We start from the raw sequence: 12839 nt of genomic DNA, 5'->3' as shown, positions 1-12839 counted from the left end.
CCCTGCGGATATCGTCTGGAGCTCCAATCTTCACAAGGATAGCAGACCTTCACAGAGACCTGGACATCGAGATGTTGGATGAACATCTAGCGAAGCTGAGCAAGAACTTCTGCCAAGAACTGGATCAGAACCCGAATCCTCTGATCAGAAGACTCACTGCCACCACTGCAAACCCCTTCGACCGCTACCCGCGGCCCATCACTGCGAAGACCCTGTGAAACCAGCCCTACTGTGACAAGACCACACAGACCAAGAAGAATACAAACCCACGACTACACACTCAACCCGAGAAGATGGAGTAATGAGGCTCAAGCCTCGGTATCCAAAAATCACCACTGATGGATAAAAGCTATCAGCAAGAAGAAGAACAAGCGCGCGCCACCACAGTCTCAGCTCGTTTGTGAGGGAGAGAAGAGCCATCATGTCTGGACGTGGCAAAGGAGGGAAAGGACTCGGCAAGGGCGGCGCCAAGAGGCACAGGAAAGTGCTCCAAGATAACATTCAGGGAATTACCAAGCCCGCCATCAGCCGCCTGGCTCGCCGTGGCGGAGTCAAGCGCATCTCCGGCCTCATCTACGAGGAGACCCGTGGGGTGCTGAAGGTCTTCCTGGAGAACGTGATCCGGGATGCCGTCACCTACACCGAGCACGCCAAGAGGAAGACGGTCACCGCAATGGATGTCGTCTATGCCCTGAAGCGCCAGGGTCGCACTCTTTACGGATTCGGGGGTTGAGGACACCCGCAGCAGCACCACCACCACCACCACCACCACAAACCCCAAAGGCTCTTTTAAGAGCCGCCCACACTATCATTAACAGAGCTGCATGCTTGCGTGTGTGTCAGGAGGAAATGCGCCCAGCAATGCCTGCTGCATTTTGGCCTCCCACTTGATAGCTGCTTGTTTGGCCCGTGAACGCACCCGTACGAGAGCATAGAAACACTTGTGTATCGGCGCGTTATAAATGCCACATCATATACCATATCATATATCATATCATATATAGGCCAATTTACGGATGGCCCGAGTGTTCCCGGGCCCACACACTCTGCTCGTTTTTGCCACTCCATTACCTGGGTAGCAGAAGGAGGTGGCCTGTTGTGGTTTGGCCGACTGGAAGCCTGAGCGCAGGTAAAGTTCCCAAGAGGGGAACACTGCCAACACGGTTTGCTGCAAAAGTACCCATGTCCTTTCCTGGCCACGTGGAGGCTGGGCATGGGGACCCTGGCCCTGAATGTTGTCGGGTAAGCAGAGGCTGGCCGTACCTCTCACGGGGCATGTGGCGGTAGGTCAGCCTTGTGGAGACTTGCATTACCGGGTGCTGGCCAGATCTGCTAGGGTTGGGAAATGTGGAGGATCCACAGTTGCCTCTGCCGGGTTTTACCTTCAGACCTTTCCGCCCTTCCACCACCACTACAGGCCCAATGTGCTTCGAAGGGCAGGCTTGAGCAATTCTGTTCAACCCAGGTCCTTGTGGGGAGGCCCAACCTCTGTGAATGTTTTCAGTGCTCTTTTATGTTGCTTTAACCCCGTCCCGTTGATGGTCGAGGGGCCTGAAGGGCTTTAAAATGTATTGTTTCGGCACCATTGCCCCCAGCAAAATGCCGGCCCCTTGCCTCCCTTCTGTTCAGCTGACTCTACACCACTGTGGGATGTAAGGTCACCCTGCTGCCCTCTGTTAACGGAAGAAGTTACTGCAGCCCAGCTGGCCAAGAGTGCAAGAGCCGGGGTTCTGCAGATAGCTGCCAGAAGAGATACATTGTACACCGTGTTCCAAGAAGGAATGGCAAGCGAGGGGAGGAGGCTGACTGGGGACTCCACTCATTACCCTAAGTGAGAAGCGCTGAGGCTGCTGGGAGGGAGGCATGAACATCAACCAAGGTTCCGGGAAAGGTCTGAACGCGATATCAAGACCGCCCGGCCCTCTCGCCCAAAAGGGCTCTCATTTCACCTTCCATGTTACTTTGGTCCTCAGGCTAAGACCTATTGCAAACCTCACTCTAACTTGCCCAGGAGCTGTGCCTGTTGGGGCCTGCTGGGCCTTTGCCCGTCGGGCAAAGAACGGCGTTTGTCAGAGGCGGTCGTCGGGGCAGGGGCCAAAGAACCCTGCTCCTTTCACCCAGAGGCCTACCCCGCTGTCTCTTGGAAAACCCTAACTTTCCCTATCTTCTAAGAGGGGTTTCCTTGCCTCACTACTAGGAATCGTGTTCAGAAGCTGAAGTCCACTACGACGAGTAACTGGATTAACTGAAGCTTGACCTTGAAGCCCTGCTGGACGAGAAGAATTGCTGTTGCTCTCCTTCACAATCTGAAAGCTGTTGTGCCTCCAAGGACTGACCCAGAAAGGACCTGGTAAGGCGCCCTCTTCCCAAGCTACGAGGGACCATCGTGCACAGCTGATCTTTGCCAACGTTGCCTGGTAGACAGACCATCGACAGGCTGCCGACCCGAAACAGGGACTGCTGCGGAACTCCAAGGAGAAGCACTCAGACTGTTGTCCGCCACTGTCGACGACCGCCGTCGCCGGCCGGAGCCGCCGTGCTCCCGTTTGCCTAAGAACTTCATTGATCATCGGACGCTCTCGTCTGCATCGGCATCCGCTTGTCTCCCGCTGGAGAAGGCCCAACCGTCGACGCGCCGAGGAGCATCCACCGGTGGGTTTCCCGCCACCTACAGACCGCAGAGACGCCGACGACTCGACGCCCTTGCTGGGCCACAGTTCTTCATCATCTCTTTGCGGTCCAGAACTATTGTCACCGAGGTGTCCCGCACGCCTGTTCCTTGCAGGACGCCAATGCTCTGTCGTCGACGAGCACCGCTATGAACGAAGCTGCCACTTCCCTGTCATAGTTCACCCTGTTCACCGTCGGACGTTCGACAACCCGTGACTCCTGCCTTAAAGGGAGGGCACTCAACAAGGGCCTTCGATTCCCCGACACCGAGCGCCAGGTTCCCCGACACCTCAACAATCCATGGCTCCCGCCTGAAAGGGAGGCACTCAAGAAGGATCGGTTGGTGCATCGTCGGAGAACTCTACTCCACCAGGTACATTGGGGGGGTAAAACCTTAATAGGAAGAACATTTGGACTGGGCTTGTGCTATATATCTTTATTTACAGGTTGCCCAGGTGGGGGGATCTCCACACAGAACTGTGTCTAGGTAACGGGGCCAGCATTCTGCCTATTGTTTCAACCATCTTATGTTCCTGCCTATCTCTATTGCTGGTTTACTCGTTATTGATCTGTGTGACATTTTAACCGTACAGTTGATGCACTTTAATGAGATTTCATAACATTAGTGGTACCACTCTAGACGTGTATATATTTATCATTATTGACTTCCAAGTACAAAGTGCGTTATTGTGATCGTGTACATACCTTTGAATATTAATTATATAAAGACTGTGATTTCAGTAATACAGTGTGTGGACATTCCTTTGTGGGGGTTGGGGACTACACTGTACTTAAGAACCAGCCCGCATCACCTCCTGAGAAGCTAGGCCTTGATTGCTTGTCCATTGCTACCTTATAGAGAATCTTGGCTGGGGTCTTCTGTGTCTCTCCTCTACCATATAGAGAGCAGAAATACAGACACCGCCTACCGGTCTTTACACCTACCATACCCGACTGAGGAAGCTGGCAATATCGTGTGAGTTCACGAACTTCGAGAAAGAAATCCGGAGACAACTCATCAATGGCATCCATTCTGAGAAACTGAGATGGATGGTACTGAGTGAGAAGGGCATCTCCCTAATACGCATTCTGGAATTGGGGCGTCAAAGAGAACTGGCACATACCAGGGCCGCCAACATTGAGGCGACTCTTTAAAAACTACAGCCTGCTCTCACGACAGCAATGGTGGCCCATGTCACAAACAGACAGCCCGCAAGGGATGAGGCTGGCGGCAACTACGCACAAGCGAGGTGGCAGCCACGAATCCCGGGACACGCAGAATGGTGTTGTGGATTGCGACATGGACGGCGAAACTGCCCCGCGCAAGGAACAACATGTGGGGCATGTGGCAGTAAGGACCACTATGCTAAGGTGTGCCGGTCATCGGGCGCCCCACTGCCGCCCCTGACTGCTCCCCAAGAGAAGAGCGGGACCAAGAAAAAGAAGCAAGCCAATACAAGGCGAGTCGAAGCGACAAAATCTTCTATTGAGGAAGAAGGGGATGACGCCACGGGGACCCAACACAAATCCGGCAGGGAACAGCGGAAAAAAGGGAGAAAAGTCTACCTGGTGTCAGCCCTGGATCAGGGACATGCGTCGCAAAGAAAAAGTCTCCGGAGACGAAAATGCCAGGTCACTCTTCAAAACCATCAGGTATGGATGACCATTGACACGGGAGTGTCCGTAAATGTTATGCCCACAAGCACATTCCAAACACTGCAACCACAACCAGATCTGAAGAACACAGACACTTTATTATTTGCGTATGGCTGTAGGAAATCACTACCAGTGGTTGGCAGATTCCGCACCACCCTCAGCCATGGCGAAAGAAGGCTACGATCAAAAATCTACATCGTAAATGCGGGGATCGAATGCCTTCTGAGTGGGGATGCGGCTGAAGACCTAGGGCTAGTCAAGTTCGTCTGTCACGTGAAGAAGCACAAGAAGTCGAGAAGATCCTGGCAGAGTATCCCAACCTACAAAACGGGATAGGGTGTCTGAAAGGAAAGACAATCAAGCTCCACATAGACGAGTCGGTCCAGCCCAAGGCCGTAAGACACAGGAGAACCCTGTTCCACATGCGTGAACAAGTGGAGAAAGAACTTAAAAGCATTGTAGAGAGCAGGCATAATAGAAGAGGTAACTGGGCCGACACCATGGGTTTCCCCGATGGTGGTCACAAAAAAACCCAAACAGCCGGGAAAAGTCTGGATTTGCATAGACATGCGTCTACCGAACACTGCAATCAAGCGGGAGCGCCATATCACACCTACGCTTGACGAAATGGAGGCTGATATCACCGGGTCACGAGTCTTCTCCAAAGTTGATCTGAAAGCTGGATACCACCAGCTCAAGCTGCATAAGGACTCTCGATACATAACAACTTTCTCGACACACCTGGGATTACGGAGATATAAACGCCTAAGCTTTGGGATCTCGTTGGCTGCCGAAGTCTTTCAACAGACTATTCAGGAGGTCATCCGAGACATACCAGGGGTCCTCAATGTGAATGACGACATCCTGATCCATGCTCAGGACAGAGAAGAACACTTGAAGAGACTGCAGATGCTCCTGGGCAGACTAGATGACGCTGGGTTAACTATTCACAAAGAAAAATGTGAATTCTTCAAAACGGAAATATCTTTCTTTGGCTACAAGTTCAGCAGCACTGGCATCTCCCCGGACCCCCAGAAGGTTGCCGACATACAGGCTGCGAGTCCGCCGATGACACCTACCGAAGTGCGCAGCTTCCTGGGGATGGCCACGTACTGTGGGAGGTTCATCCGTAACTTGTTCAAAACAAAGGGGGGTCTGGGAATCTCTCTACCAGCATGAACACAGCCCAATGACCTGTTTTTGGGTGAATAACCCCTGGGAGAGACTCTACCAAGTCTTTAGCTCACTGTCCCTTTAACAGAGAAGAAATTTCCCTGCATATCAGCCTTTGTCCTGCCCAGGGGCAGTCCAGCGCCGAAATGCTAGGCAATTCTCCTCTGAACAAGAGTACCATCAGTAACCCCATACACGTGTTTCAGCCTTGTTGGGCATCATCAGTGAGGTGAAACTGTTGCCTCTCTAAGAACAGTGAGCAAGGGGTCCACGTCTGGATCGCCCTGTTAACTTAGGGTGAAACCCAAAGTTAATTTATTCAAAACAAAGGGGGGTCTGGTCGTCCGTAACTTGCCCACTCTCTCTGAACCCCTGCGAGAACTTACCAAGCTTAACACAAAGTGGAAATGGGGGCAGGCGTGTCAGGAGGCTTTTGAAAACATCAAGGAGTCGCTGTCAATCGACACAAAGATGGCCTACTACAACACCGAACTCCCAACTGAACTATTTGTGGATGCAAGCCTTGTCAGCCTAGGGGCCATCCTCATGCAGGTCACCAAAGAAGGGGAGAAGAGACCCATTGCATACGCGTCAAGAGCCCTCACAATGAGAGAGCAGCGATACTCGCACATTGAGAAGGAGGCGATTGCCGTACTGTGGGGGTGTCGTCATTTCCACCTCTATCTCTATGGCAGAAGATTCACGGCAGTTAGGGATCACAAACCCCTATTGCCTATCTTCATGGGCACATCCTCTCACCCGCCGGCCAGAATAGCCAAATGGCTGCTACACCTCCAGCAGTACAATTTTGAATTGGCCTATCAGCCGGGAAGTGGAAACCCAGCGGACTTCCTCTCAAGACACGCTCGAGCGGCGACTCCACAAGAAGTCCAAGTAGCCGAAGAGACCGAGGAACATATCTGCCAGGTTGTGCGGGCCATGAGACCAAAGGCTGTCAGCATCGAGGACATTGAATCGGAGACACACAAGGACCCGTGCTGCGACCTGGTGAAGGATGCCATCATCTCAGGCGATTGGAAGTCCTTCATGAAAAACACCCACAACAGGACAGCAGAAACAAAGGCATTCCTCACAGGGATGTTCACCATATGGCAGGATTTGTCGATCACAGAGCAAGGACTGCTACTCAGGGGAAACCGCATTGTCGTCCCGTCGAGCCTCCAGGACAGAATAGTGACATTAGCCCATGAAGGCCACCAAGGGATGGCTCGGGCGAAGGCTCAAGTCTGGCACCGAGTGTGGTTTCCACAGATAGACGAGAAGGTTGAAAGGCTAATAAACACCTGTCTACCCTGCCAGATAACTGGAACTCCACCGAATCCAGAACCGATCCAGTCAGCGGAACGTGGCCTTGGCAGATGGGATGCGATCAGCATCGATTTTTGCACACTACAAGAAGGCCTCTACCTCCTGATGGCCATTGACGATCACTCCCGAGATCCGGAAGTCGAGGTAGTTGAATCCATGGCAGCGGAAGTGGTAATTCCCGCCATGGAGAAGATGTTCGCAACGCATGGACTGCCCACACGAATCAAGAGTGATAACGGTGCACCATTCCAAGGGGAGGAATTCAAACAATACCTGCAGGAACTGAATATAAAGTACCATCACATAATGCCAAGGTGGCCCCAGGCGAATTGGGATGTGGAACGGTTCATGAGGACACTCAACAAAGTGCTGAGGCTGTCAAGAGCAAACACCAGCCCGTGGAAGGTTGACCTCTACCGCTTTCTGCGAAACTACCGAGTCACCCCTCACAGCATGATGGGTGTCCCGCCAGCCGACCTCATGTTTGGCACCGTCATAAAGTCCTCCATTCCACATCACCCCAGTAGGAGCCCGGACCGTTTCGACAAGGAGCGCACCGAAAGGAGGAGAACGGGGGGCCAATGCACACATGAGTGCCAAGAGGAGGTCGAAGCCATCCAACCACCAGGTGGGCGACCAGGTGGTCATGCTGCGAAATCTGACAAGGTCCAAACTGGACTCCCGCTACGATTTGTTCCCATGGACTGTCAGTGAAAAACAAGGGACCATGATAACTGTAAAGAGAGGATGACGACAGGTGACACGAAATGCATTGTGGTTCAAGGCGGTGCCACATAACCTGTGGACTGATGGCGAGTGTCACCAAGAAGATGAAGATCCCCAGTCGAACGAAGGAGACCCCGCTCACCTTCAGGAGGCTCAGGCTTCCAGTCGGCCAAACCACAACAGGCCACCTCCTTCTGCTACCCAGGTAATGGAGTGGCAAAAACGAGCAGAGTGTGTGGGCCCGGGAACACTCGGGCCATCCGTAAATTGGCCTATATATGATATGATATATGATATGGTATATGATGTGGCATTTATAACGCGCCGATACACAAGTGTTTCTATGCTCTCGTACGGGTGCGTTCACGGGCCAAACAAGCAGCTATCAAGTGGGAGGCCAAAATTCAGCAGGCATTGCTGGGCGCATTTCCTCCTGACACACACGCAAGCATGCAGCTCTGTTAATGATAGTGTGGGCGGCTCTGGATGTTGGGCAGCACTCCTCCCCGGGCGATGGTGACCTTGCCCAGTCGCTTGTTGAGCTCCTCGTCATTGCGGATGGCGAGCTGCAGGTGTCTGGGGATGATACGTGTCTTCTTGTTGTCTCGGGCGGCGTTGCCGGCCAGCTCAAGGATTTCGGCGGTCAGATACTCGAGCACGGCGGCCAGATAGACGGGGGCGCCAGCCCCAACCCGTTCAGCGTAGTTCCCCTTCCGCAGCAGCCAGTGCACACGGCCGACTGGGAACTGCAGGCCAGCCCGGGAGGAGCGAGTCTTTGCCTTGGCGCGGGCCTTGCCTCCTTGCTTTCCACCTCCAGACATGCTGATGCGAGTGGGAACTCTGTCAGTTCGAAGAGAAAATAATGCCTGGGCCGGCGCTTGTTCTTCTTCTTGCTGATAGATTTTTATCCATCAGCGGTGATTTTTTGGATACCGAGGCTTGAGCCTCATTACTCCATCTTCTCGGGTTGAGTGTGTAGTCGTGGGTTTGTATTCTTCTTGGTCTGTGTGGTCTTGTCACAGTAGGGCTGGTTTCACAGGGTCTTCGCAGTGATGGGCCGCGGGTAGCGGTCGAAGGGGTTTGCAGTGGTGGCAGTGAGTCTTCTGATCAGAGGGTTCGGGTTCTGATCCAGTTCTTGGCAGAAGTTCTTACTCAGCTTTGCTAGATGTTCATCCAACATCTCGATGTCCAGGTCTCTGTGAAGGTCTGCTATCCTTGTGAAGATTGGTGCTCCGGACGATATCCGCAGGGCCTTGTTCTGGACTATCTGAAGACTCTTCCGGTATCGCTCATGGCAGGTCATCCATGCTGGGGAGGCATAAGTCAGGGTTGGTCTGATGATCGCCTTGTAGACCTTGATCTTTGTCCGGAGTGGCATGGACTTGCTCTTCAGGAGTGGGTACAGTGCTGCCATCTTTCCTGTTGCCTTCTGCTGAGTATTCTCAATGTGGCTTTCCCAGTTGAGTTTGCTGTCCAGTGTCAAACCGAGGTAGCGGCTGCTGCTCTCCCATTTGATGGTCTCCCCGTTGAGGCTGATGTGTGGGTGCTCCTTGATCTTCTTTCTGGTGAACAGCGTTGCAGTTGTCTTGCTGGTGTTGAGTTCTATCCACCAGTCGCTGTACCACTTTGCGATGGTATCCAATGAAGCTTGCAGGTTCTTTGCCACTTCCTTTTCGCTGAAAGACTGGGAGATTACTGCAACATCATCTGCATATAGTGCCAGGTTCGTCTTGTGGAGATCTGTTGGGATGTCGTTGGTGAAGAGGTTGAACAGGAAGGGTCCGAGGTTCGATCCCTGTGGCACGCCTGCTCGGATGGGATGTGAAGAGGACATCTCAGACCGCATGGCGACATGGAAGGTGCGGCCTCCCAGGTAGCTTGCAATCGTCTTCACCAGGTAGTTCGGAAATCCCAGGCCAATCATCTTGTGCAGCAGTCCCTTGTGCCAGACTCGGTCGAATGCTTTGGCTACATCCAGGAAGACGATTCCTGTGGACTTCTTGATGTTGAATCCGTGGCTGATGGTGTCCACCACTCTCAGTAGCTGATGAGTCGTTGCATGCTCCTTTCGAAATCCAAACTGTTCCTTTGCTAGTAGATTTCTTTCGGAGGTGAAGTCGCTGAGTCGAGCGAGGAGGACCTTCTCCAGGAGCTTCGATAATCCAGAAAGCAGGCTGATGGGGCGGTAGTTTGCTGGATCCCTCAGTGGTTTGCCGGCCTTTGGAAAAACGATGACCCTTGCTTCTTTCCAGGAACTCGGGAAGTGCTGGAGCCTCATGCATGCATTGAAGATCTCTGTGAGATGTTCCATTGATGCCGGTGGGAGGTTCTTGATTGCCAGGTTGGTTATTCCGTCGCTCCCCGGTGCCTTGCCGTTCGCCAGCTTTTCTGCAAGTCCTGCTACCTCAGAGCTTGTGCACTCCTTGATGTCTTCTGCTCCCAGCCCGTTTCCGTGATCTGTGAGGTACTTCTCAACGGCTTCCTCCACTCCGTCCGAGAGCCTACTTACCTTGTTCGGGGTGAAAGAAGCCTCCAGTGTCTCGGCAAGGACCTCTGCCTTATCCTTGTTGCTGCATGCAAGGTGGGTTCGTCCCTGGATTGGTGGGCTTGGCTCCTTCTTTCCAGTCAGGCGACGAGTCATTCTCCACACCGAGTTGTCTGCCTCCTTCAGCTTGGCTGTTGCTGACTCCCACTTCTCTCCACGGTGCTGTCGGATCTGTTCCCGCAGGAGTCTTGTGAGCGTGTTGTACTTCTGCAGGAGATCAGGTGTGCGGAGCTTCTGCCACTGTCGTCGAGCGCGGTTCTTGTCGGCGATTGACTGTTGGATGCCTCTCGGTAGGTTGTAGATGGAACATCTGGTTGTCTTCTGCTTCGGAACACTGCTCTTGATTGCCTCCTGGACTGCTGTCGTGAAGTCTTCCACAGCCCTGTTGATATCATCCATGGTGCTCAGCGGGGTTGGAGTGACCATTCTGTTCAGCTCCTCTTTGAAGCGGCTCCAGTCAGCTCTTCTGAAGTTGTACTTCTCGGCCTGCTGGTAGGGTTCCATCTCATCTCCCACAGTGATTGCTACTGGATTGTGGTCCGAGGTCAGCTCCACCAGTGTTTCCAGCTCCACAGAGTGTTGCAGGTTCTTCAGTAGCACGATGTCCAGCACATCTGGGTTGTGGCTTGCTACACCTGGGTAGTGCGTGGGCTCAGTCGGGCCTGCTACCACACAGTCGTTCTTCCTGGAATACGCCAGCAGTGTCCGTCCCCTCTGGTTGGCAGTCCTGGAGTTCCAGCATCGGTGCTTGGCATTGAGGTCTCCTCCGATGAGTGTCGGAACCGTCGAGTCCAGCAAAGCATCCAGGTCTCGGAGATCCAGCTTTGCTTTCGGGGGGCAGTAGGTTGCGATCAGTCGGAGTGGTCCTGTTGCAGTCTTGACTTGCACTCCAGTGGCTTCAATGCTTCTGAGGGGTGGGAGTGCAATCTCATGGTGGTCGATCGTCGTCTTCACTATCACTGCTGTCCCCCCTCCTTTGGCTCCTGTAGGTCGGTCGGTCCGGTACACTCTGTGGTTCGCCAGGCTCAGCTTCTGGTTTCCTTGCAGGTGGGTTTCTGAAAGCAAAGCAGCACTCACCTTTCTTGTTTCCATCAGGTGAAGGAGTTCGTCTGTCTTCTTCTGAATACCGTTGGCATTCCACATCACGATGGCGCAGCTTGGTTTAGATGGCATGTTGGTTCGTCTTTTCGCCCTGGAATAGGCTCAGGATGAGCTGTGCCACCGTCGTCATGGCGGGGTCGATGTTGAGCCCTGCAACAAAAGCTGCAATCTTCACGATGATGTTCTTCCAGTCGATGGAGCTCGCTCTTACCTCTTCCTGTGCTGAGGTGGTTGCTTGCGGCGGGTTCGGTGGTGGATTTAGGACTCCAGCGTAGCTCAGCCCGGATGTTGTGGGTGTCGTCTGGGTCTTCGCAGGGCCATGGCATGGTGGCGGGCGAGATGGGTGGGTCCTCTGTGCGGCCGCTGTTGGTTTTGGCTCCTGACGATGTGCAGGTCTTTGGTGCGGTTGGCGTTGTCCGCTGCTCCTCTGAGAGTCATTTGTAGTAGTTGGAGAGTTCCGTGGAGCTTGCAGTGGTTGTTGTGGTGTCCTCCTCTGCTGCTCATCCTGTTTAGCCTTCGTAAGGGCTGGGCATCCGCGGTAGCTGGCAGGGTGAGGCCCCTTGCAGTTGGCGCAGGTTGTCGGATCTGTTCGGGCTCGGGTGCAGTTTTTCGATGTGTGGTTCTCTCCACATCGCACGCAGCGTGGGTCCTGGTGGCAGAAGGCAGATGTGTGGCCAATCCGCTGGCAGTTGAAACACATGATCGGTCCTCTTCTGCCCTTCGGTGCTTCAGTGGTAACTATGCAGCTGGACAGCCGTGTGAGTTTTGTCAGGTCCGCTGGTTTTCCATCGCTGGTTTGTGCAAGGGTGGCAACAAATAGCGGGAATTTCTTGCTCTTGTCGGCTGGCGAGGTCAGCTGGACAACACTCTTCACTGGGAGACCCTGTTCTGCGAGTTGATCTGTGATGTCTTCCACGCTGGTGTTAGTCGGCAGGCCACGGACCACAAACCTCTGAGACCTCACTCGCTCCAGTGGGAATGTGTAGTACTGCAGTTTCTGCACTGTGAAGGCATCTGTCACGCTCTTGTAGTCCTCTACTGTGGTGAGCGAGATCTTCATATGCTCACCATGAGGCTTGAGGGTGAAGGTTGGTTTGGCGCACAGGTGTTTCAGCATGTCAACCAGGTCCTTGTGGGTCTTCAAGCTCTTCACAAACACTGGGGGGATCCGGATCTTCTTTGGTGGTGGGGTGGTCTTTGGTGGTGGGGTGGTCTGCTCGTCCGCTGTGTTGCCGGGTTCTGTGGCCAGCTGTTCGTGCTCCAGAACGTCATACTTGTTGCTGGTGCTCACACCTGTTGCAGATGGTTCAGTCAGCGTCTTCTTCCACTTCTGATGTGATGCACCTGGTGACGCACTTTCACTGGTCTTTCGCTTGTGAGAGACTGGTTCGAACCCTTCCATCTCGACCTCGGTGTCCAGGAGGTGGGATGTTTGACATCTGGGCAGCCATGATGATCAATCTAGGAGAAAGGTGGGGAGAGAACACGAAAGGATAGGAGAAAGAGGGATAAAATGTAGAGTGCTCTTATCAGAGCAGTTTGTTTTAAATCCAAACAGCTCTTTGTAAGAACCAGCTAAGCAGGTGTGCCCTAAAAAGGACAATTTTGGGGTGCACGCGGTGTGCAAAAAGCTCTTTTG

General features: G+C 53.4%; 2 protein-coding genes across 2 annotated transcripts; one reads left to right on the top strand and one right to left on the bottom strand.

The window, feature by feature from the left end:
- The first annotated feature begins 421 nt into the window (after positions 1-421).
- LOC138520224 (histone H4-like) lies at positions 422-733 on the top strand. Its single transcript, XM_069632693.1, has one exon. The coding sequence runs from the start codon at positions 422-424 to the stop codon at positions 731-733; it is 312 nt and encodes a 103-aa protein (XP_069488794.1).
- Positions 734-8015: 7282 nt separating this feature from the next.
- On the bottom strand, positions 8016-8375 carry LOC138520366 (histone H2A type 1-H-like). Its single transcript, XM_069632777.1, has one exon. The coding sequence runs from the start codon at positions 8373-8375 to the stop codon at positions 8016-8018; it is 360 nt and encodes a 119-aa protein (XP_069488878.1).
- Positions 8376-12839: the final 4464 nt, after the last annotated feature.

This window comes from Ambystoma mexicanum, chromosome 13 (genome assembly GCF_040938575.1).
Source record: "Ambystoma mexicanum isolate Mex_15411 chromosome 13, UKY_AmexF1_1, whole genome shotgun sequence".
NCBI classification, from domain to species: Eukaryota; Metazoa; Chordata; class Amphibia; order Caudata; family Ambystomatidae; genus Ambystoma; species Ambystoma mexicanum.
The sequence above is the reverse complement of the archived record's forward strand: the minus strand, read 5'-3'. Positions and strand labels throughout refer to the sequence as shown.